This window comes from Copadichromis virginalis, linkage group LG6, assembly GCF_057382275.1.
Source record: "Copadichromis virginalis isolate Kocher_CV1m ecotype Utaka linkage group LG6, C_Virginalis_male_GT1.1, whole genome shotgun sequence".
NCBI classification, from domain to species: Eukaryota; Metazoa; Chordata; class Actinopteri; order Cichliformes; family Cichlidae; genus Copadichromis; species Copadichromis virginalis.
Window position 1 is genome coordinate 31,556,852 of NC_140623.1, and position 22,046 is coordinate 31,578,897.

Genomic DNA, 22,046 nt, shown 5'->3' on the forward strand with positions numbered 1-22,046 from the left:
TACATAATGTCTGTGTAATCAAGTAAACATCTGTCATGTTACCCTGACCTGACTAACTGCATTACAAATGTCTTCAAGTAACTTTAAAAAGAAAAACACATAAAGTTAATATACATGAAATACAGTAATATTACCTTTAAAGCAAATAATGCTCAGAGTGAGCTGCCTTGGGAGAGTGCTGCTTGTTTATCAGGTGCTTTATTAAACAGCTTTGAGTTTTGCTACATAATATTTAGCATTATTGTTGTTGTTATTATTATTAACTTATTTAATCACGAAGGTAGAAAACAAAAAACTTGGTCCTATTAAAACGGTTGATTTGTAGTCAAAATATTCTGTAACTGCACATCCCCCCCCCCCCCCCCCCCCCCCACTTATTATGAACTGTAGCTTCACCCACATTAGAATGAGTATTTTAAACAGTTTTATTTGGCTGTCTGTACAAACTGAATCAGACTGAATTATAATTTCACAATTTTAATGGATTTGAGTGGACTTAAGATTTCAGTGTTAGAAACATATACTGTAACGTGTCTGCACAAACATCTGTTACTCCACTTATTATTCTACACAGTGTTTTAAATACAAGTACTTTTTAACAGACAGTCATCTGTCTGCGCTTCAGCCAACCTAAATTTAATTTGGTGCTTATTGCAGAACCAATATAAACGGATTGGTACAGATTTGCTCTCTGTACTTGTAAGAATACAATAACTTATTGCACAGTAAAATAATAGGGATCCAGAGTCCAGCACTTAAGCGGTTAATAGTCACCAAACTAACCGATATCCTACCCAGACTCTTGCAGCTTTAATGTAAACCATAAACGTTATCGTGAGCTACGCTACATAGTGAACCATTGTCCGATAATGGAGGCAGCGCATCTTCGTGACATCACAGGAGTGACACAGCAGCCGTGAGCGAGGAGAGGAGGAGGATCTCTTCCCCAAAAGTTTGGTTTGCCCTTTGCTGGAGATGAGATTCAGTCCCAACAGGTCCACAGAGAGTCGACCAGAGCCGGGGGAGGAAACTTTGTGAGCGCTGAAATCTTCTGGATTCAAGATTGTCCGCGGGTCATGGACTGTTTGATTTAGGGGAAATTTGGCGGATTCCCGGAGTTGCGCGCTTGCAGCGGACCGTACTTCGCACTGCTGCGACTCCAGGCGGCTGTGAAGGAAACCATATCTGGTCAAAGTATTCGTTGCTGTCACCCAGCGGGACCAGCCGGCTATAAATAGCGCTGGAGGAGGTAGGGAAATTAATGCATATATTATACTGCGGGCAGCAAAGCAGTCAAATAAGTTAAGGTCACTTCTCCGTGTTAAAACCGTGAACCGGATTAGTTTAAAGTGGTTTTCTAGAAAAAATGAACACCAAATATAAGTTCCCTGTTTCTGTTTTTCATCATTTGGCTGCTGCAGGTTAAATATTAAACTGAAAGATGCAGATTGGGTGGATATTTTTATTTTATTGTGATTGTATTTGGACCAATCATAACTACATCTTTTAATTTAATTTTTAAAGTTATTACAACTTTGCAGAAACAGGAGTTCCGAAGTATACAAAAGTTGCTGGTTTTCTGTGACCTCCACACATCCACTCTAGAAATAACTAAGCTGTGGAACTTCTGTTTGTCAGTCATTTTTATTTTATGAGCACAGCTCTTAATGGTGCTTCAGAAGTCTGCTGTTTACCTCCTGGTTTAGCCATGTATTATATTATTAGCTGGAGTATAACAGCACTCATTGGTGATATTACACTTAACAAAAACATTATGACACTTTGACCTCTGCAGAATGAACAAATGGCCTGACCCCAGGTCCAAGGTAGCAAGTGAGCTACTTGGTCTGGTATACAGATCATGATATATGACTCTGTGCTGGCCCCAAAGCAAAAAAAAAAACCAAAAAAACAGTGGCCACAGATGTCCTCAGCAAAATGAAGGATTATTTAACGTGTGGCCTTTAATGGTTTTGGTTGTATGCACACCTCAATGCCAGGTCTAAATCTACGAACCAAACTGTCTTTTCTTTGGAGTGCCAGTAATAAAACACGCCATCCTTTCCACAGAGCTTATTTTCTGCCACATGCATTGTGACATGTGGCTGAGTAAAGGAGAACAGTTGTCTCTCAGCTGTTGTCTGCTGGGACATTTCAGATATCTGTGCAATTTTTACAACTGCTATCTTTCCTTTAGATTGTGTGGCACAAAATTAGGGTTTAATTCTTCTACTTTCTCAAAAATGAGCAGAGTTAAGTGTGATTATTGTAGTTTTATTCCATTTCAGCATCAGACCTAGAACAAACTGAGCAGCTAAGATATGTTTGGGGTAATTTAATCAATTAAAATCACTTTTAATTTACTTTTTTAGATATGTAGAGTTATGCTTATATTTGAATGTGAATCTGTGAAGTAGTTATGCACAAAGAGGTCATTGTGGAGGTCATTTCAGCAGCCTGTAGAAGATGGCAACAAAGGCTTCACGTACCATTTGTATGCTGTTTGAAAGCAGTTAACGAGGAGTTGCAAAAAGAAAAATCAAGTTACTTTAATATTGCTGCATGAGCTTATTTCTGTGATGAATATTTCAGTTTTCTTCACTCTGAGAGCATTTGTGAATATTGCAGAAATGTCTGCGTACTTCATGACCGAAAAAAAAATCTTGCCTTCACCCAGGAGTAGCTAACTTGTATACACAGTTTTCAAAAGACTTTTATTCTGAAATCTTTTTATCTTCTGCTCTCAGTTAGTGAAAGGCTGTGCTCATGCAAGACCAGTTGCCCTCCCAAGGTTTTACACATATCTGACTTGATTAATTATCCCGTATCAGTGGGCTATTCTTAGACGCTTAAGGATTGGATAGGCCTGCTTTCAAGGGCAAGAGGCAAGTTAGATGTTTATGACTGCAGAGGGTACGTTCTGGTTCAGGTCATTTTTAGTTGTTTTGCTCTTTCTGCCCAGTGAATGTCCTGTAATGAAGCAGAGGCTTATAGAAATGTTCTAAATACAGGCAAGTGTCTGTTCGATATCATCAGAACAGGTTGCAGTCTTCCAGTGGGCTTGCAGTGCTATTTGGAGTGCAGCCCAGTTCTTCATCTCTGGTTTTGGAAACTTGTCTTGACATGGAGTGAAAAGAGAAAGCAGAACAAAAGAACAACACGCTTGACCCCGCTTTTTAGGATTAAAGCCAAAGCACACTTGGTGACATCGCTAAGATCAAAAAGATAAGCTTTCTTTCACATTTGTGCTCCTCAAAAACACAATTTTCTGCACTTTGAGCTCCAGCTCAATATTTTCTGCCTAATTTGAGATCATTCCCATCGCCTGATACAAGCTCAGTGAAGTTATAGTTAATGTTGCTATGTGGGCATCCATCGGTAGCAGCTCAACACTTGTCAGAGTCTGAACTACAGCTTTAAGGAACTTGGGGCTTAGTGACCGTGTGCGCGCCCAGTGTTTGGTGCTCTGGTCCACAAATGTTCCACTGCAGCTCATCCATTTTCAGTCATCTGGTCACAGAGCCAAGACAGAGTTCGAGAGCAAGATTTGGAATGAGTCTTCATAGCTGTTTGAGAAAGAAACAAGAGCAAGACACGTTTACGGACAGCATATTTGACCTATCCAACATTTATAAAGTTTTCAGGGCAACACTTGGAGAAAATAAGCAGATGATCAGCAGCAGGATATGTGCAAAATTACCAAGTGTCAAGCAAATAGGTGAAAACTTGTAAGCAAATCCAATTCAATCAGACAACTGTTTTTTGTCTAATTGAATCAAATTGAAATGGTGACAAATAAATGGAAAAATTCTTGCAGAGAAGAACAATAAAACACCTAGGAAGGCTTCAAAATATTTCTCCTTAAATAATAATTAACGGTGCAGTTTGTTCACCTGTCTGCATTTGTAAACTCATTCATATTTAGTATTAAGTCATTCAAAAACCTGCATAAAAGCTTAAAGATGCAGTTATATACCAGACTTGTCTTGGCTAGGAGCAGTTCCATCTAGCAATTCTGTTAACAGCTTAATTGTATATTTGCTGGCAGATGGGAATTGTTAGCTTTGAGAAGGCCTAGGTTAGCGCTTTTTATCTTTCCACTCTGTGCTAAGTTGTACTAACCTGCTGGCTGTAGCGTCATATTTAATCTAAAGATGTGAGTGTGGCACATGGAAACCTTTTGAGGACATGAAAATGAACACTCCAACAGCTCTCAAAAACTCTGTGACGATATAAGAGAAATGGAAAGAAGAACATTTAAAGCATTACCAGTGAAAATGTTTGACAAATTCTCATACATTTCTTTTGCACTCAATGAATTTCGTATTTTCAAGCCTTCTGTATTTCCGGACAGTTGCTTTCTGAGAAATCGGAGTAGTAGAGAAGAGATGACAAGCAGAGAAATATGATGTTTCACTTCTTTCCATGTTCATGACGTACTATTGTTTTCTAATTCTGCGAGCTATTAATCTCTCTTCACACTATTTACTTGTGCCTCTTTCAGGTGTAATTGCTTTCCCAAGAGGGCTACGGGCACTTGGCTGCCTTTGCTGTTATTTTACCCGAGGTGGGGGTCATTAAGGTCAGTCTGTCTTCTGAATTCCACTGTTAAAGCATTGTGTTGCTTTTCTCTGATCCTTCAAACCCACTGTTATTCCAACATTCATTTTAATTACTCACTTCTTGGTTGTTTCCATCCATAGATATAATCTAGGCTCCTGATCTCCTACAGTTTGCCTTTTTCATTTGGAGGCGTTGCTGAAGTGAGAGAACAGTTTGAATATGCCTCACATGTTGAACACATCCCAAGAATAACAAAGAGCAAAGAGAATACAAGAAAATGATAAATACGGTTATGCTTTATTGCCACGTATATTCCCTCAAACAGTATAACTCTCAAATTGATTGCCATCATTGCTCATAATTGATGTGTAAATATTTTATTTCTGTTGTTTTCCAAGATATTGTACTCTTCTTTCCCCCCCAGGTGTGCTGTCCACAATGGCGCTTCTGAGGAAGGAGATGGAGAAGTACAGAGACATAGACGAGGACGAGCTGCTGAAGAAACTGTCAGAAGAAGAGTTGCAGCGGTTAGAGGATGAATTAGAGGAGCTGGATCCTGATGTAAGCTTATAACATTGAAGTCCATAAGGAGAAGCTATGTCAGTATGCTGGTATCAGTGGGGATTAATGGGGGCATACATGCTCAGCAGACAGCACGATGTAATGTATCACATTGTATATCACTGGAGCTGCAGTGTGCTTTCGTTTGAGTTGCTGTTAGCTGGTAATTTCTGTTTTTAAAATAACATAAATCTTAGTTTTTATAGTGGTAGTACAGTAGTAATTGTTAAAATATGTTTGAAGGAAAGGACTGAAAACAAAAGTCTACAAAGCCATGGCATTTATGGTCAGGAGTTTACATAAACTCATCATGGGAATGAATGTCGTGATACTTTTGAGCTTTTAATGATTTCTTTAAGAAATTTTTTCCCAGGGTGCATTGATTATAACCAGGGGTGCACATAAGTGGTCCGCAGGTGCGCATTCGCTGTCAAAATAAAAGACGCGCACCAGATAAGAAGTTGCAACACGCGTTTGCGTCCATATAAAAGGCACTGTTTTTGTCCGCTAGAGTGGGATTTTCACGGCAAATTCTGCACCACATCTCTGTGCGTTCATCATTTGTTTGAAGCCAGCTCACCTCCTGCAACCACTTTTCTGAGAATATGCGGTTCTTTTGCAGTTCGGACTCCTTCTGACATTTCTTTGGAGGTGGAGGAACACCAAAGTAATTGCTTAAAGGAGCTTCTTCGACATCTTTAAGAGTTCTAAACAAATGTCTGTCCTCCTCCAGAAAATCTTATGTACGCAAACGTGCGTTGCAACATCTTATCTTGTGCGCGTCTTTTATTTTGACAGCGAATGCGCACCTGCGGACCACTTATGTGCACCCCTGATTATAACAGCATATATCTCTAATGACTTGTAAAAACAAGAATTGGGTGCACAAGCAGCAATTTATTTTGGATTTCCTCTGATCCACACCGGCAAAAGTATATACAAAATAAAATATACATACACTCACATTTTTTCATAAGCGGTGCTGAAGGTTCCATAGTCTCTTTTAAATTGACAAAGCCAAGGCCTACAACTGGTACTTTCTTTGCCAGCATAAAAAGGATTTGTTTCATAGCAGTTGTCTATTGCTCTGAGTGTTGGTCACTACTCAGAGCAATAGAAAAGAGTAGATTTGCACAGGTTGGGAAGGTCTCTTGGAGCCATTTCTAAACAAGTGCACATTCCAAGATGATTCAAAACAGTTATGCGCAAGCACATCTTGTCTGGATGTGTCACCACTTTGCCAAGGTCTGGAAGAAAACCCAAACTGTCACCCTCAGATGATGGTTGTTCAGGAAAAACCCCAAGTTCAAGGTTACCAGAAACCAGAAACTACTGGAATACCAACTGCACAGGGAAGCCAGTTTTTACATCGCCATGCCCTGAGAGGGTCCCACATGGACAAGTTAAAATCCCTCTTGGTAAAGGTTTTTTGGTCAGATTTGACAAAGATTGAGCTCTTTGGCCACAATGGCAACAGGCATGTTTGGAGAAGTAAAGATGAGGCTTTCAAACCTATGAACACTGTACCAACTCTCAAGCACGGTGGTGGTTGCATCATGCTCTGGGGCTGTTTTGCTGCTAGTGGTACTGTTACATTACTCAAATAGATGGAATTCTTCAACTTTACTCCACACTAGACTAAACATGGACAGAATTGGGTGTTCCAAATAAAACAGGTCAGCATTAAGCTTCTTTAATGGCCTTCCCGAACCTCCAGCCTTAACCATGTTGAAAATGTTTGGGATAACCTGTAAAGCTGGTTCTGTGCCACAAAATGAGCCAAAATAAATGAGCTCCACCAATTTTGCTTAGAAGAATTTGATTAACATCTATTCCAGGTGCAACTTTCTAAGGGACGTTTAACCAAATATTAGTTGGGGTGTAATCCACACTTTTGACCTTGTGTGAATTAGAGAAAATCCTAAATGAATTAAATTCTTTATTCTTTATTTTTATGTTTTGAAGTCATTAAAGATAGATGCTGTATATTCATTCCACCCTGGAAAAATATCAATTCAAATAAATCATTTAGAGCATTTACCACAATGAGCTTATGCAAACTTTGGACCGCGACTGTATTAGAAGTTGCTGAGCGCAGATTAGATTCTCTGTGTAAAAGTATTACAACTAAACATGAAGGTCTTTTGTGTCTGCGGCAGGGTTTGATTCAGTAATACATGTAAAAATGGTGAAACAAACGAAAAACGAAGAGTGAAAGTGTGAAAAAGTAAAATACTAACCTTAAATTAATAACCTCTTGTTACTGTTTAGTCTTCCCTGTTATTCAAAGTATTTCTCCTTTTGTATTAAGTACAGCTAAAGCACTTATAATACTACATCAGCACTCGTGTTTATTCGCTGCTGCTTTTTATGATATGTTTATTTCTGCATTTGATTCTCGTCCACCGACAGACCACCGAGTAATAAATCAGGGGTCAAGGTGTGGACAGCTGCTGCAATAGCTGCCAGATGAATGTCTAACTCCTCATAAAGAGACCGGAGTCCCCCTCAGTGCCAAGGGGATGACTCGAAGGGTATAATGTGGAGTAGATATGTGTGTGTGTTTGTTAGCGAGGCTCATGCCAGCAGTGAGTGACTGCAGGGACTCGCTGACGTAAACAGAGGAAACAGAGAGAAGCAGTGCGTATGTCCTTACCTTGTTTGTGCCTGTTTATGAGGGTCACCTGTTACACAACAGTAAAGTGCCCATTTGCTCTGACTGTAACATTCCCAGCACGGTTTCCCACATCGGTTCCAGTAAACAGACTGAAAGTTTGCACGCATGTCTGCCATTATTGATTATTCAGCAACAATTACAAGAACATTTTGTGTTTTACAACACACAGTACTGCCTCACAAGTGTACTGACCCAAGCTTGCTTCATACTCAGTTGTTTGTGTGGATTAATACAAATCACACGTAGAAAAAGTTCCAATCAAAGTGAAAAGTTTGGCATAGATTAAACCATCAAAATGGCTCTGAGACTGCAACTTCCCATTTTCAAAAAGTTGTAGAGAGCCTGTAGCTACAGAATAGATGGATATTTTCCTGAGGAGGTGGAGGTGGTGTTTTGCTGGCAGGTATTATTGGATATGTTTATTAGAGCGTGAGAAAGTTGAAATCTGTGCTGATGTTTGTTTGCATTTGTTGCAGGTGGTCATTTTTATTTGCATTGTGCATTTTTATATGCTGGTATCTGAAATGAATCTTGATGTGTCATATATCTTGAAATGATATCGTCTCAGCTTCAGGCTCATAGACACATAGACACACGTATTGTACATGTGACTGTTAGTTGATGGGAGAGAAACAGAGGCCGACTCATGCTGTTAAAAATAAAATACTGGGACTGAGCGCTGTAATCTAAAGCTGATATCAGCTTTGTGTTGGTGATATCTTAGATTGTGCTGACTGCGCAAAGTGTCGGGTATGTTCGGTTGGGTTTTTTTTTTTTTATTGCTGTACAACCAGATTATTATTTGGAAGCTCCTAATGTAAGGAGAGAGTCTGACTGAAGATGAATAACAGTGAGAAGCAAAAAGAGAAACAGACTTATAAAGAAAGGGAGGCCCCTAAGTGCTGAGAAGCAGATAAGATATGCAGCTATAAGTAGCACTTCTAAGAGCATGGTTTTGAATGTTGCTTTAGGTTCAAAATAACTTGGTGTGCACTAATGGTCTGGGAAATTTCTTGGTCCTGTGTTGAGCTAGAGGAGAGAGAGAGAATTATATGGTGTCATGCTGTCTAGGCCTGACATCATACAGTTCACTCAGCAGCTCATAAAACTTGTTACAGAAGAAAAAAATCAAAGTCATTTGTTCTTAGCTTTGTGTTTTGCTTCAAAATATTACAAGACTTAACTAAAAGAGAAGTTTGAACAAGATAAAGAAAATAAAACCACATAAGCACCTGTTCGAGACCACTTTAGCATGAGATAACTGCTGACAGAGACATAGGGAAACATAAACTAAGTGATCCGGTGCCAACACAGCTACTTACTGACTTTAATCCTAATATAAAGAAAGATATGCTATGCTGTGCTTGAAGGATGTGATTGAAAAGCCTGATTAGTGTAATTTTATCATAGACTTTGCACTGCCCTGCTTTTGCAGTCAAAGAAGCTGCCCTCTGTTGACCATTAGAAAGAATGCAGATGTAAGTCACTTCACTTTTCAGAAGCTACATACATCTTGACACCTCATGAGGTGAGATATGAGATACTTGGTTGGACTTAGTTAAAGCACTCAGAAATGCTTTAATTCTTTGTAGCTCAGATTCAACATGGTGCAGGAAACATTCCTCTGGGATTTTGGTCCATGTTTACACGATAGCATCACACAGTTGCTTCGGATTTGTTGTCGGCACATCACCGCAACCTGAAGATGCTCAATTGAGCTCGTGTGACTGTGGAGGCCATTTGTGTGCAGTGAGCTCACTGTCACTGAGATGGTTTGAACTTTATGACATGGAGCGTTAATGTTGCAGCAGCAAAAAATCTCATCATCTCACATCATCTCATCTGTTCTTAGCTGACAGCAGGTGTGGTCTTGTGCTATAAAGCAGAGATGACTGTGTGGGGAAAATCCCAGTCGATGAGTACTCACTAAAATATTCAGACCAGCCTATCTGGCAAAAAGAACAATGTTACATTCAAAGTCGCTCAAACCATCTTTGACTCCAGTTCTGGTGCTCGATTTAGACCTCACCAGGTAGTCTTGACCATGTCTGCATGATTGAGACCAAGTTGTTGCTATGTGATTGGCTTCTTAGCAGGGATAGCTCAGTAGGTAGAGTGGTGGCCCCATGATCGGAAGGTCGGGGGTTCGATTCCCCTGAACAGCTACCCTGAGGTACCCCTGAGCAAGGTACCGTCCCTACACACTGCTTCCCATGCGCCCAATGGCTGCCCACTGCTTCACTGAGTGAATGGGTTAAATGCAGAGAGGAATTTCCCCACGGGGATCAATAAAAGTACATTTTCTTTCTTTCTTCTTTCTTGGAGCGTAATACAGTCTCTGCTACCAAGTTCTGTGGGAAAAAAAACAAAAACCTTTTTAACATGATAGAATAAGTAGAAAGGCACTTTGGGAAACTCAAGGATTCATTCTCTGGGGAATGAATGTTGAGTTACATTAGGCTGGATCGGAATTGTAAAGCAGGGAGCAAGTCTGGCTAAAAGCATCGAAAAATTCCTTCACACTTCACACATAGACTTCACACATAGACTGGTCAAATTAGCAAAAGTATGGGTTATTTTTCCAACATGCAATACCAACATATTGTAAATGTTAATCCGTGTCTAGAATGCATTGTTGCCTGCTGGGATGCGCCAGAAGGACCAGACAAAGAAAGCACCAACAGGGACGTTTCAAAGAGACAACCTCCTGGCCCATCTGGAGAAACAGGCCAAAGAGCATCCTGACAAAGAAGACCTGGTGCCCTACACCGGGGAGAAGAGAGGTAGGAACTGGTGTGTTTAATAAAAATCAAGTTAATCAGGCAAATCTTTTCATGATTAATCTTTTTATTAAGATATTATTGTTATTATTATTAATAAATGAAAGCTGTTTAAAGCTTCCTTAAACATGATTTAAATGATGGTGTTACTTTGTAATTAAACAAATATCTCTGGACTCTTGGATGGATTTCAAAAAGGCAAATTGATCAGTGAAAACAGCCAACCTGTAGCTCAGGTGTTAACACTAAAACTCGGTTTATCAGAAATCCACAGCGTAGACACAGACTTGACTGGTGGTGAAGAACTTCAGCCATGTCAAACTCTTTAAACTCTGTAAAGTTTCTTTCTGTTTTTCTGACTTTTGTTACGTTCTGATTTGCTGGTGTTGTTGCTTTGGGACTCACTCCACTTGCCGCAGCATTTGCCGTGCCCTCAGCGGTGCCATGACATTTAACCAAGACAGGTCACACGTGACTTTCCAAAAACTGCTCTCACAACTCCTCTCACAGAGCCACGTGTTCATATGAGCATCAGAAAAAATGTCTGGCTGAAACTCGAGGAGCAAGCCACACAAATACAGACATAGCAAACCTATCGGTAAAGACATCTCTGGGCTTCTAGAGTCAGCCGCTTGTCAGGTGTGACATGAAAGCATACTCACCTCACACAGCTTGTGTAACAGAACTGATTTTGGCAACTGGACTGACCTTGTCTTACATGTCCTCACCTTAGACTGACAGTTACATTCAAATTCCATACTACTGTATGTACTGTATTCAGTACTAGTTATAGGTTCTAACAGGTTGATGGTCTTCACTGTTTTTGTAATTCACATTTACTTAGCTTTTGTTCTGTCTTTTTTATACATGACTTTCTATGACAAAAGAGTGAGCCTTTGTTAATGGTAGTAGCAATGAAAATGATTGCTGTGTTTCAGGAATAACAGAGTGACAGACAATCATTCATGTTCACATACACACCTACACCCGATTTAGAATGTCCAATTAACCTAACATGGGAGGACCGCAGGAGGAAGCCAGAGTATCCAAGGAGAACCCACACAGGCACAGAGAGAACATGCTAACGTCACACAGAAACACCCCGACTGTCTAGTGGATTTGACACACCTCGCTGTGAGGGGACAATCCAAAGTTGTTTATGCCATTATTTTAAGAAATAAAACAATATATCACAGAGTTATCATAGATTTTTTTAAATTATTATTTTCTTACTAGTTTTTAATTTTACTTCATTTTGACTTTTTGTTAATTCTGTTTAGTTTCAGTTTGTTTCCAGAGTGGGTTTGCTTGTTTCAGTTTAGCTTTTATTGTTTGAAAATGTTTAGCTTTCATTCGTTTCAATCTTTAATTCTTATTATTTCATTTACGGCAAACGCCAGAGGCAAGAACTGTGAAAAATGAGTGTAGATACAATATAAATACAAACCTTTCGACTTTTTGGCCTCAATAGAAGCATTCATCAAATCCTCATCAGGCAGTTTATAATAAATGACAAGGAAAACACATTTCATCTGTAATTGTATTTTAGTTTAGTTTTCCAAATTCACAAAATCTTTTCCATCAGTTTTATTTTTTTTCCAAAGGTGTAGTTTTGTTTGTTTTTTCATTTTAGTTCACAAAAATATGTGTTCATGCCTAGTTTCAGTTTTTATTACTTTAGTTTTTAGTTATATTTTTAACTTTAATAACCTCAATACACAGCAGTTCAACAAATTCAACCTTAGAGAGAAATTCAGTGCATATACTATGAAGCTGCATTTCCACTACATGCGGTCACACCACACAGAATGTATAGAAATTTTGGGTCATTTTGAGAAAAAATGCTACTTAAGAAGCAAATCTGTAGCCATAGAGGTCCCTAAATTGACAAAAATCCAGGAAAAAACTGGAGTCTGTCAAATGTAACTTGTAAGCTAAATGCTAAATTAAAGTTACTGATAATTGTCATTGTAATAGTAGTGCTTGCAGTCACTTACTTTGCATAAAATATATCCCCTCATATTGCAGGGAAAGCCTGGGTGCCTAAAACAAGAGTGGATCCAATCATAGAGTCTGTGACTCTGGAGCCGGAGTTAGAAGAAGCCCTGTCCAGTGCTACCGATGCTGAACTCTGTGATATTGCAGGTAACTATCACACAACATCTCTCTGTAGGCTAATTTTTCCAAGAAAATGAACAAATAAAAGTACTTAAGTTTAATTGGATTTTATGTCTGCACATGTAGCTGAACTGTAACTTTTCTCCATTTCAAGAGTTGTTTCTATATATTTCTATATGAAGGTTTTAGGCATGCTCTCACTAATGAATGTAAGTAGACTACCATAGGTGTAACTAGCCCTTGTTAATCTAACTTTCACTCATTTCCTCTAGCACTCCTTTCATCTTCATTCCACTCTTACCGTTCAACTCTTCATCATCATCATCCGTACCTTCATTTTCTGGATCTTTCTATCTATTAGTTCATCACCGTCCAGGGTATCTGTACGCTGCACATAGTCCTGCATGGAACAACACTGGTCTTCTGTGACATTTGTGCTTTTTGTTTTACTTTGTAGTCGTATTGTTGCATGTGCGGACCGTGCATTGTATTTAACAAAAAACTTGGTTCATGCAGGGCGAGTGGACCTGCTGGTACATTTTTTTGCATAGTGGGGAAGGACGATGTAAGCTACATCACAAAAAATTGTAAAAATGATATTAATGACGATGTAGAAAACACCCAGTGTTTTATCAGCTTGCAGCTTGCAGGTGGCGGCAGTTGGGAATGTAAGTGCATGACACCGCTATAGCAGGTATGATGTGATATGACGCAGCTCTGCTTTACACACTGCAGTTATTGTCATTTGCTGGATTTTGTCTGAATAGTGTTTGAAGTTATTTTTCTTTGCCTTAAAATATAAAATAATAACTTTTTCGATGTCCATACCATCAGGAGAAACTCGAGCTGCCATTAAAACAGTGTTGCTGATGTTTCAGGGTTTTTTCTGTCTGTTTTGTTTCTTTGTTTTTAGCCTGCCTGAGTTATTGCAGTCAATGTGCTGAACTTATTATATTAATGATGACAGTGAGTTGACTTTGTGGGAAGTATACTTACTTATACCATGTAAACACATTTAGTTTTAACCACTGTCAGAGTAATTACAAGACGATGCATACTTCATGTGTGACAAAAATATTATCCAACCCTGCTGCTGTTAGAAGACGGAGATTTAAAATGAGAAATGCTCGTGGTGAACAAGCCTCTTAGCTTGTTGCAATACACGCACTTCACTGCATTCAGTAATCGAATAAACAGTCAGATACTCTCAATCTCTCTGACAAAGAAACAAGGCAAAGACTCTCTGTTAATTGTGTCCTCAGAGTAACTGCTTGGCTGGAAACATATTTCAGATTTCCTGCTGCCAGAGCACATCATAGATTTTTTTTGCCTTGGCTGGCTGATATCTCATTATTTTTTTTATAACAAATAAAGTATATTGCACATTGATTTGGCTTCGGCCTGCTAAGAGCAGAAGGTCAGCTGTGGTTGCAGAAGTCAAAGCCAGTACACGGGAGCTGAATCCATACAGTGTGCAGGTTTTTTTCTTTCTTTTTTTTTTCCTCATGCTTGCCTTGATTGCGATGCTGAAAGCGACTGGTGCATGGTGGTCTGGTCTAAGGTTGCAAGCCAATCAATAAGTCCACTCAGTGTCAGCACTGCTCTCTTGCTTTCTCTTTCTCGATCCTTTTTTTTTTTCTCAAATGTTCATTCTTCAGTCTCCTTCTCTTCTTCCAGCCATCCTGGGCATGCACACGCTGATGAGTAACCAGCAGTACTATGAAGCCCTGGCCAGCAGCACTATAGTCAACAAGCAAGGCCTTAACAGTATGTGAAACACATACACGCTTGCACTCACCTACCGAAATGTATACTACTGGACACAAGTACACATGAATTATAGGGACTTTCGAGGAACAAGTAAAAGTACTCTAAAATAAAGCAGATCACTCAACTAGTACCAAAAAAATTGCATCATTTAAGAAAAATGCTGCAGTTGGATTGGAATAAAGTGTGATCTCATGTTTGCAGAATGTTTATTTTACCAAAAACAGTGTATGCTCATATTTTTTCTGTTTTGCACTTGATACATGCACAAATAATGTAAAACAGGTTAAAGTAAAATAGATAGGTAGATAAAAGAGTATAAGCACACATACATTTTGCTATTATCCTGCCAGGAATACACTATCGCTGGTTCATCTGTTTGCACTTCATGTTATGCTACATCGTGTAAACGATTGAATTGTGGGATTACTTTTAGCTCTCCTTCACAGGTTAATGAGCTATTGTTTATCTTGTGTGGTGGCTCATCCTATAGTTACACTTCCAGCTCTAAACAGAGACTGAGCATCTCACATCCAAATATGACTACCTTATAAAGCAACCCACAGTCTCCTGCTGAAGTTGTCACTCTGTTTTGAGTAGTGATACAGAGGAGGGCACAAAAACCCTTTTTACAAAAGCATTGGTCCATATTAACCTTAATGACTGAATCTCAGAGATTTGCAATCCATTACTAAAGTAGGTGCACATTTCTCGTGCTGGTAAACCAAACGGATTCTAGTTTTTCCGTATTTTAGATCTTCTGCTGCAGAGCACTTACAACGAGGTACTCTGTGCAGCTTTTGCAAAGTATAAAAAATATTAAGATACCTTCTTAAGATTGATACCAATCCCCTGTCAGTAAAATAAATGTGAAGCTACACAGATGTTTAGCCTGGATTACCATAAAAAAGGGGGCAAGCATGGAGAAGAAGAACAGCATTTCTGAACCAGCAGAGTACTCCACGACCAAAAGCAACACTGAATGTGGAAAACTATACTTTCACCAAATAAATGTGTTCTCTTTGCTTGACACAAGCAAAGTCTCAAGCAATCATCCAGAAAATGCTGTTTACAGTGTTTAGAGTCGCAGATTCAGAAATTGAGTCAACTACTTAATGGAGAGGTTATTTTTTTGTGCTGCTTTTGAAATGAGATTTAGTCCAATCAGACCCTGAGTAAAGCAAATTTATCCATCAGCAGTCTGATTTTGTAAATATATTTTTATATTATACGTGTGTTGCACCCCAGGTGTGATCCAGTGTACCCAGTACAAGCCAGTCCCTGATGAGGAGCCCAACTCCACTGATGTAGAGGAAACTCTGTTGAGAGTAAAGAGGAATGATCCCGACCTGGTAGAAGTCAACCTCAATAACATCAAGGTAAGAATGCTGGGTTGTGTTAAAAAAAAAAAGAAAAAAAAAGAGAGAGACAGTGCAGGTTTAATAATCTATATCTATTATAAAAATTATATTTAAATTTGGATGTATATTGGATTTGGTTTCAAGTTTTATACATAAACTTCAAGCATTTGTTTCTTTATGAATCACAGCAATTAATATTTTTTTTACTGTTTATGACAAGGGAAAATGCAAAAATACATAGAAATAAGTTTTTCCAACATTTAATTTTTTGTTTTTCTGCACCCAGAATATTCCTATCCCAACTCTGAAGGCATATGCCGAGGCTCTGATGAAGAACACAGTGGTGGAGAGGTTCAGTATTGTAGGAACAAGGAGCAATGACCCTGTAGCATTTGTAAGTCTAATGCTTTTCAACCTAACTTGCTTTTTTTTTCAGTTCTCTTCCCTTTTTATCTTAACAGCTTCCCAGTTTTTCACTTTTTATCATTAATGGGGATGAGTCCTATTTTGACAAACAATATGAAGATTAAAATAAACATGTGGTTTGACAAAGTTCCTCCTAAACAGATCAAAATACACCAAGAGGGTAAAAAAGCAGGGCGTAAACAAAAAGAAGAAAAAGCTCTGCAGAACAAGAGCAAGATATCCAAACTCAAGGCAACAAGGAAAATTCGTCCCAACAATACAGAAAAGAAATGTGACGCAAATAGGAGTACATGTGGAGTCAAGCAGATGATCAGACAAAGGGAAAATGGTAAATGGCTTGCATTTGTATAGCGCCTTACTCAGTCCCTAAGGACCCCAAAGCGCTTTACACTACATTCAGTCATTCACACACACAGGCAATGGCAAGCTACATTGTAGCCCCAGCTGCCCTGGGGCGCACTGACAGAGGCGAGGCTGCCGGACACAGGCGCCACCGGGCCCTCTGACCACCACCAGTAGGCAAACACGGGGTTAGTATCTTGCCTAAGGATATTTGGCATGCAGCCAGGGATCAAACCACCGACCTTCTGATTAGTGGCTGACCTGCTGTGCCACCTGAGCTACAGCCACCCCCCCCAAAAAAAGAAAAGACTTGCATATACTCAGTGGCCAGATTTTAGAATGAGACATAGGTGGACATAAGTGGCAGATAGCACAGTGGAAGGAACTCGGATAGGCGAAGACACAGATGGAAACAAGCAGGAAATGAGAAGAAAAACAAAGACAGGAAGTGAGGGCACAGATGACGCACAAGGAATAGCAGTTACCAAAATGAAGCAGGAGATGGAAACAAGCAAGACGAGGGAACTAACACAGACAAAACAGAGACTAAGAGTAGGAAACAGTGGAGACATTTGTACAATATGAACAGAAGAAAAACCAAATCAAAATCAAAACGGGGACCAAACCACAACGAAAGCCTGACAAGAGCAGCCTGGCTTCAAAGCTGCTCCTGAATACAAAGTGCTGTGTGTTTTCTCAGGCCCTGGCAGAGATGTTGAAAGTTAACACGATGCTCAAGAGTCTGAACGTTGAGTCCAACTTCATAACAGGGACTGGAATCCTGGCCCTCATAGAGTCGCTGCAGAATAACACCACACTACTGGAGCTCAAGATAGACAATCAGGTAAAAGCTCACACCCTCCATAGAGTACAGAAAGATTTAAACACACTGGAACAGTATGTATGTGTCATGCAGTGTACACAGTTCATCATTGCCACTTTGGTCTAATGCTCGCTGATTGCATTGCAATGTCTCATATGCCATAGTTGGACATCTGTGACTCATTGCCCACTAATGCCTACTTTTATTTCTCTCCTTGTTCTTGGCCCTTTCTTTTTTGCTTTTCAAGTCCAGTTATTGAATGAAATCAACTTTTTTTTTTTTTAAACCCTCAATCCCACCACTGATTTTTTTTTTTTTTTTTTGCCTTTAATCATCTACTCCTCTCTCGTCTTCCTCTCTCCACCATCCTTTCCTGCACTCTCTGTGAACTCCAGAGTCAGCCCTTAGGCAACAAAGTGGAGATGGAAATAGCCAACATGCTGGAGAAAAACACCACATTGCTGAAGTTTGGGTATCATTTCACCCAGCAGGGTCCACGCCTCCGGGGCTCCAATGCCATGATGAACAACAATGACCTGGGTGGGTACACACACCTGCATGATCACTGTATGGATGTGGCATTAGGTCTCGAACTGACAGAACGTCAAGTAAATACTCAAGTAATATTATTTTCATTCTTTTAGTTATGTCTTTTTGTAATGTTTCATTTGGCAGAGTTAGACGTTAGTATGGGCACGAGTGCACTTTATCATCACTATATCTCCTTGAGTTCTACTTCAATCAGAGGCTAATAGAAGAATGAGAGTGATATCATCAGTTGGTTACTCAGTAGAGCTGCCAAACAGCCTCAGCCAATCATAACAGTACCTTCCTGAGTTATGACCTCAGCACTAAGAAAAGCCTGTGAGCGTGAGAGAGAACATAATGAAGCGAGTGAGTGGAGTGTTTCCTGTCATGCACAAATTTTACCAGTAATTGTTGTGTTTGCTGACCTGATTTCCAACTTTTTTCCCCCAAAATATTTACTTTGTACAACAAACTAGGGCAGAATAAATCCTCTCTGACTCGATTGCTGTAACATTCACGCTACAGAATGTAGCTTCAAAACTAAATTAGATGTGGATATGATTTTGTTTGTGTTTTGTTTTAAATGGTCTTACTATCTTCTTGTATTTTGTGTATATATATAATGTTCAAAACCACTTTACATCATTTATGATGCTTTCTCTTCCCCACGTCATCTTTAAGCCCGGGTCGTCAGGTCGGAGACAGACGGCTCTTTCACCCTCACTCTATCTGTCCCTGAGCTGGAGAGGGCCTTTGGGAAAAAGTTCAAGTCTAAGACTAAGTAAAAAAAAAAAAAAAAGTACAGTACAGTCACACACTGTATGACCGCTCAGCCTTGCCTTTCTGCTGCCAACATCTCCCGGTTCTTTTCCGGACTACCGGAAGCTCTGCTGCCTTCTGTCATACTCTTCTGAGAGTTTCTATTGCTTGTCCACATCTTCACTCTTTTAATCATCTCTAGCTTACGGAGACTGCTCTTTAGTCCCACGGCATTCCTGAAATAGTGCAAAAATCTTGCAATTCTGGAAACATGTAGATGAGATAACTACCTGTATAAAAAAAGAAAGAATCTCATAGCACAGAATTTGACTTTGAAATTATGCTGTATTTTTCTATACTGACTTTGAGTGATTAGTCTTTGGTCTTTCTGCTCTTTTCATCTGCATTTTTGGAGGAATTTGGTTCCTCCTGTTTTTTCACTCCTTTCCAAAGCCCCAAAAGTGGACCCACAGGACTCTCATGGAGTCTCTGATCACCTTTTAGTAATTAGTTTCTGGTTGTTGAACATGCATTATCACGTGATCTTGAGACAGAATTTTCTTCAGAGCTGAACATATATTCTGTTTTATTGTGCACAATAACCACAAAGTAATCACATTTAAGAAGACGCTGTCCTGTTCTTTCCACTTGCTTACGTTTGTCCTGTGTATTTATTCACAAAGAACTCTTCTTACACGTTGCAGCCACCAATTTGTTGTGATGTTCTTTTTGCCTTGCTTTTTTTGTCAGCTATCTTGCTTCCTGTCAGTTAAAGAGGTCAGCTTTGCTGTGCTGTTGCTTAAGATGATGAGGTTGATGTTGTCTTTCATCTTTCTTTCTCCTGTAACCTTCCATTTTCCCTCTGTCTACAGTAAGAAAGAGAAGGCTTGAAGGAGGACCCATTTTCCCAAAGTGTCGGACAAATGTGTAGAAACCAGGGCTACCTTCAACTCCTGCCATCTGTCACCCCCTTCCACTCTATCAGGTTCAATTGTTTTGGTTTCAGAGACAGTGTCTGAACTTTTTCACTCACAGACTTTTACTTAGTAAATGTTAAATGATCCATTTGGATTAATTAACAGATCCTTCTGAGTTTCCAGTGCATGCAACAACAAAAAAAGTGACATTAATATTATTACTTTGTGCTCTGAAGTTTGCATTTTGACATATTTTCTAGGCTTGGACAGCTATAACTGCAGCTTTTTGTACAAACCAACTCCTACTCTGTAATTTTGAGTCTTTCAATGCTTCCTCAGTGAAGGGCTTAAGGTCTGGTTTTGAATGTGGTCCCATATGAAAAGTGATGGGCAACTTTTAGCAGTCTGCTGAGTTGAATTTTAATAGTTATTATTATTATTATTATTATTATTATTACTACTGTGCTGTAAATGACTGGTGTTGTCACTACTGCTGTTGCTTCCAGGACACCTTACAAGACTACGAATTTCTGCCATGTCAGATTATTCATTTAAATTGAATTGAGAAAAAAAATGAACATCTGGTTTTGCCCCCATCTTCTGATGTTTTTCTCTTTTCATTTTTCAGTGTGAAAAAAAGTATTTAGTGACTCATTTCGATACTGAGCTACACAGATTCTTGAGCAATTTACAAATGGCTGTATAAACCTGGCAACTGTGAGATTTGTCACTACATACGTATTTATTGAAACAGACCTGGGAAAGAGTCAGAAGCCATTCATATGACTTGGTTTGATTATGCTGGATAATCAAATAACCAGTAGTAAAAACGTTGCTGTAAAAGAAAATGTACTGTCAAATTACACTGTGACGTTATCCAGTGTTTATATTAGCACTCGCTGCCTGTTAATGTGCAATATTCAAATGCCAGTGTAATGTGCTTTATATTTTCCTTTAAATATCCAGCGAATACGGCACTGTTATATAGAAGTGTTTACAGCAGCGGCATTGTAAGAGCGCCAGAGAGAGAGAGAGAGACAAGAAGCTCAACAAATTCTGAGAGAAATTCCCAAAACTAAAGATGGTGTTAGAAAAAAAACTCCCAGAGAGTAAAAAGCTTTTGAAAAACTTTGTGATGGGACAAAATCTGCAAAGAAATGTAACAATTTTAAACATAATTTGATGAGATTCTTTACATGCAGTTTTTTAGAATAAATGTTACATAGCTGCCGAGTGGCAAGAGGGTTTTTGCTTACAGTCACCAGATTATATTAACCCAAGCAACTTGTGAATATTTGAATGGATTTGTTTTACACTTTCAGCCAGGTCTGGTTTGTTGATTGTTTGTGTTGATTTGTATTTACTGGAGCTACAATGTGTGTTTTAGTATGAAATGACTTTTTTACTACAGGTTTCACATTAATCCCTAAATCCAGGTTTGTTGTATTTTTGTATGCAGGAAACCTTTCATGTCTTTGCAGCTTTCAGACTATAACAATCCCCCTTATTCGTATGAAAAACAGACTATTTACAAGCATGTCTGGCTATGACAGGTACTGCAAATCAGAGATATGGTATTGCACCGTAATCCTTTGGAGATCAAAATGAAATGGTTCTCATCATAGGCCAAAAAAACACCCGAATAAATGTTGATTTTATGCTGCTGTATACTTTGGAGCAGATAGCGGGATTTCTCATAACTTTAAAAATCAGCAGTGCAATGAGGGATGCTCAAAATTCTGATTGCATGTTTAAGGGCTAATAACACATTCAGTGTTATTATTTATCACCACTTTGTTACTGACACTGTCAGTAACAATGTCCAGTGAATGGTTGATATCTTCATTATAAAGATGAAGAATTGAAAGCTAAAAGTGAAAGAGGACTCTGCTCTCACAGTCTCTGTGTGTCATGTTCTTTTCTCCTGTGTAGGGCTTTTTTCATATTGTACTGCTTGACTCGGTTTTTTCATAGATAGTTCACATTTTTTTGTTCTGTTTTATGAATTAAATAAAGCTTGAAAATTGTCTTTGTTTATACACCTTCAGCACATTTGATACAAAGACCGCAGGGCCCACAGTGCCACTCTGTGGCAAAAGAGAAGAATTACACCAAGCTGGTGAAGCTTTCCATCCCTCTTGGCTCTCTTGGCTACGGTCCTCAATGGTGGCGCTTGGTTGCAATTGATTTTATACAGCAACAAGGAAAAAAATCCACATGTCATATTTATGAAAAATTACAGGTTCTCATTGTCATTCCAGGGAGGTTGTAAGAATGATCTGGAAAAAAAAAATTATTTTAATTTCATTGGAGGGAAAAATTACAGTTTTATGCATCATTTGTTTCAGTACAAGGTTATTAGAGTTAACTGGACTAAACTAAAACGATTTTAGTTAATCGTGATAAAAAATAAAAATGAGACTG

General features: G+C 39.0%; 1 protein-coding gene across 5 annotated transcripts; it reads left to right on the plus strand.

Moving 5' to 3' along the window:
- Positions 1-855: 855 nt before the first annotated feature.
- tmod1 (tropomodulin 1) lies at positions 856-21,345 on the plus strand. 5 transcript variants are annotated; one of them, XM_085459853.1, is made up of 12 exons: positions 856-1,249; positions 4,505-4,763; positions 4,988-5,124; positions 10,428-10,584; positions 12,610-12,726; positions 14,377-14,466; positions 15,715-15,845; positions 16,114-16,221; positions 17,296-17,439; positions 17,814-17,958; positions 18,628-18,727; positions 19,578-21,345. In XM_085459853.1, exons 3-12 carry the CDS (start codon positions 5,002-5,004, stop codon positions 19,594-19,596), a joined length of 1,134 nt encoding a protein of 377 aa, XP_085315979.1. In that variant the 5' UTR covers positions 856-1,249; positions 4,505-4,763; positions 4,988-5,001; the 3' UTR covers positions 19,597-21,345. The 5 variants fall into 5 exon arrangements, with proteins under 5 accessions (XP_085315979.1, XP_085315978.1, XP_085315980.1 ...); XM_085459852.1 differs by having other exon boundaries at positions 4,505-4,582; positions 4,704-5,124; XM_085459854.1 differs by having other exon boundaries at positions 4,505-4,582.
- The last annotated feature ends 701 nt before the right edge of the window (positions 21,346-22,046 follow it).

Bases quoted from the DNA above. Each gene is read 5' to 3' on its own strand.
- tmod1 (XM_085459851.1), top strand. From the start codon at position 5,002: ATGGCGCTTCTGAGGAAGGAGATGGAGAAGTACAGAGACATAGACGAG. The intron at 10,585-12,609 runs GTAGGAACTGGT...CTCATATTGCAG, and splicing joins CTACACCGGGGAGAAGAGAG to GGAAAGCCTGGGTGCCTAAA. The intron at 14,467-15,714 runs GTATGTGAAACA...GTTGCACCCCAG, and splicing joins CAACAAGCAAGGCCTTAACA to GTGTGATCCAGTGTACCCAG.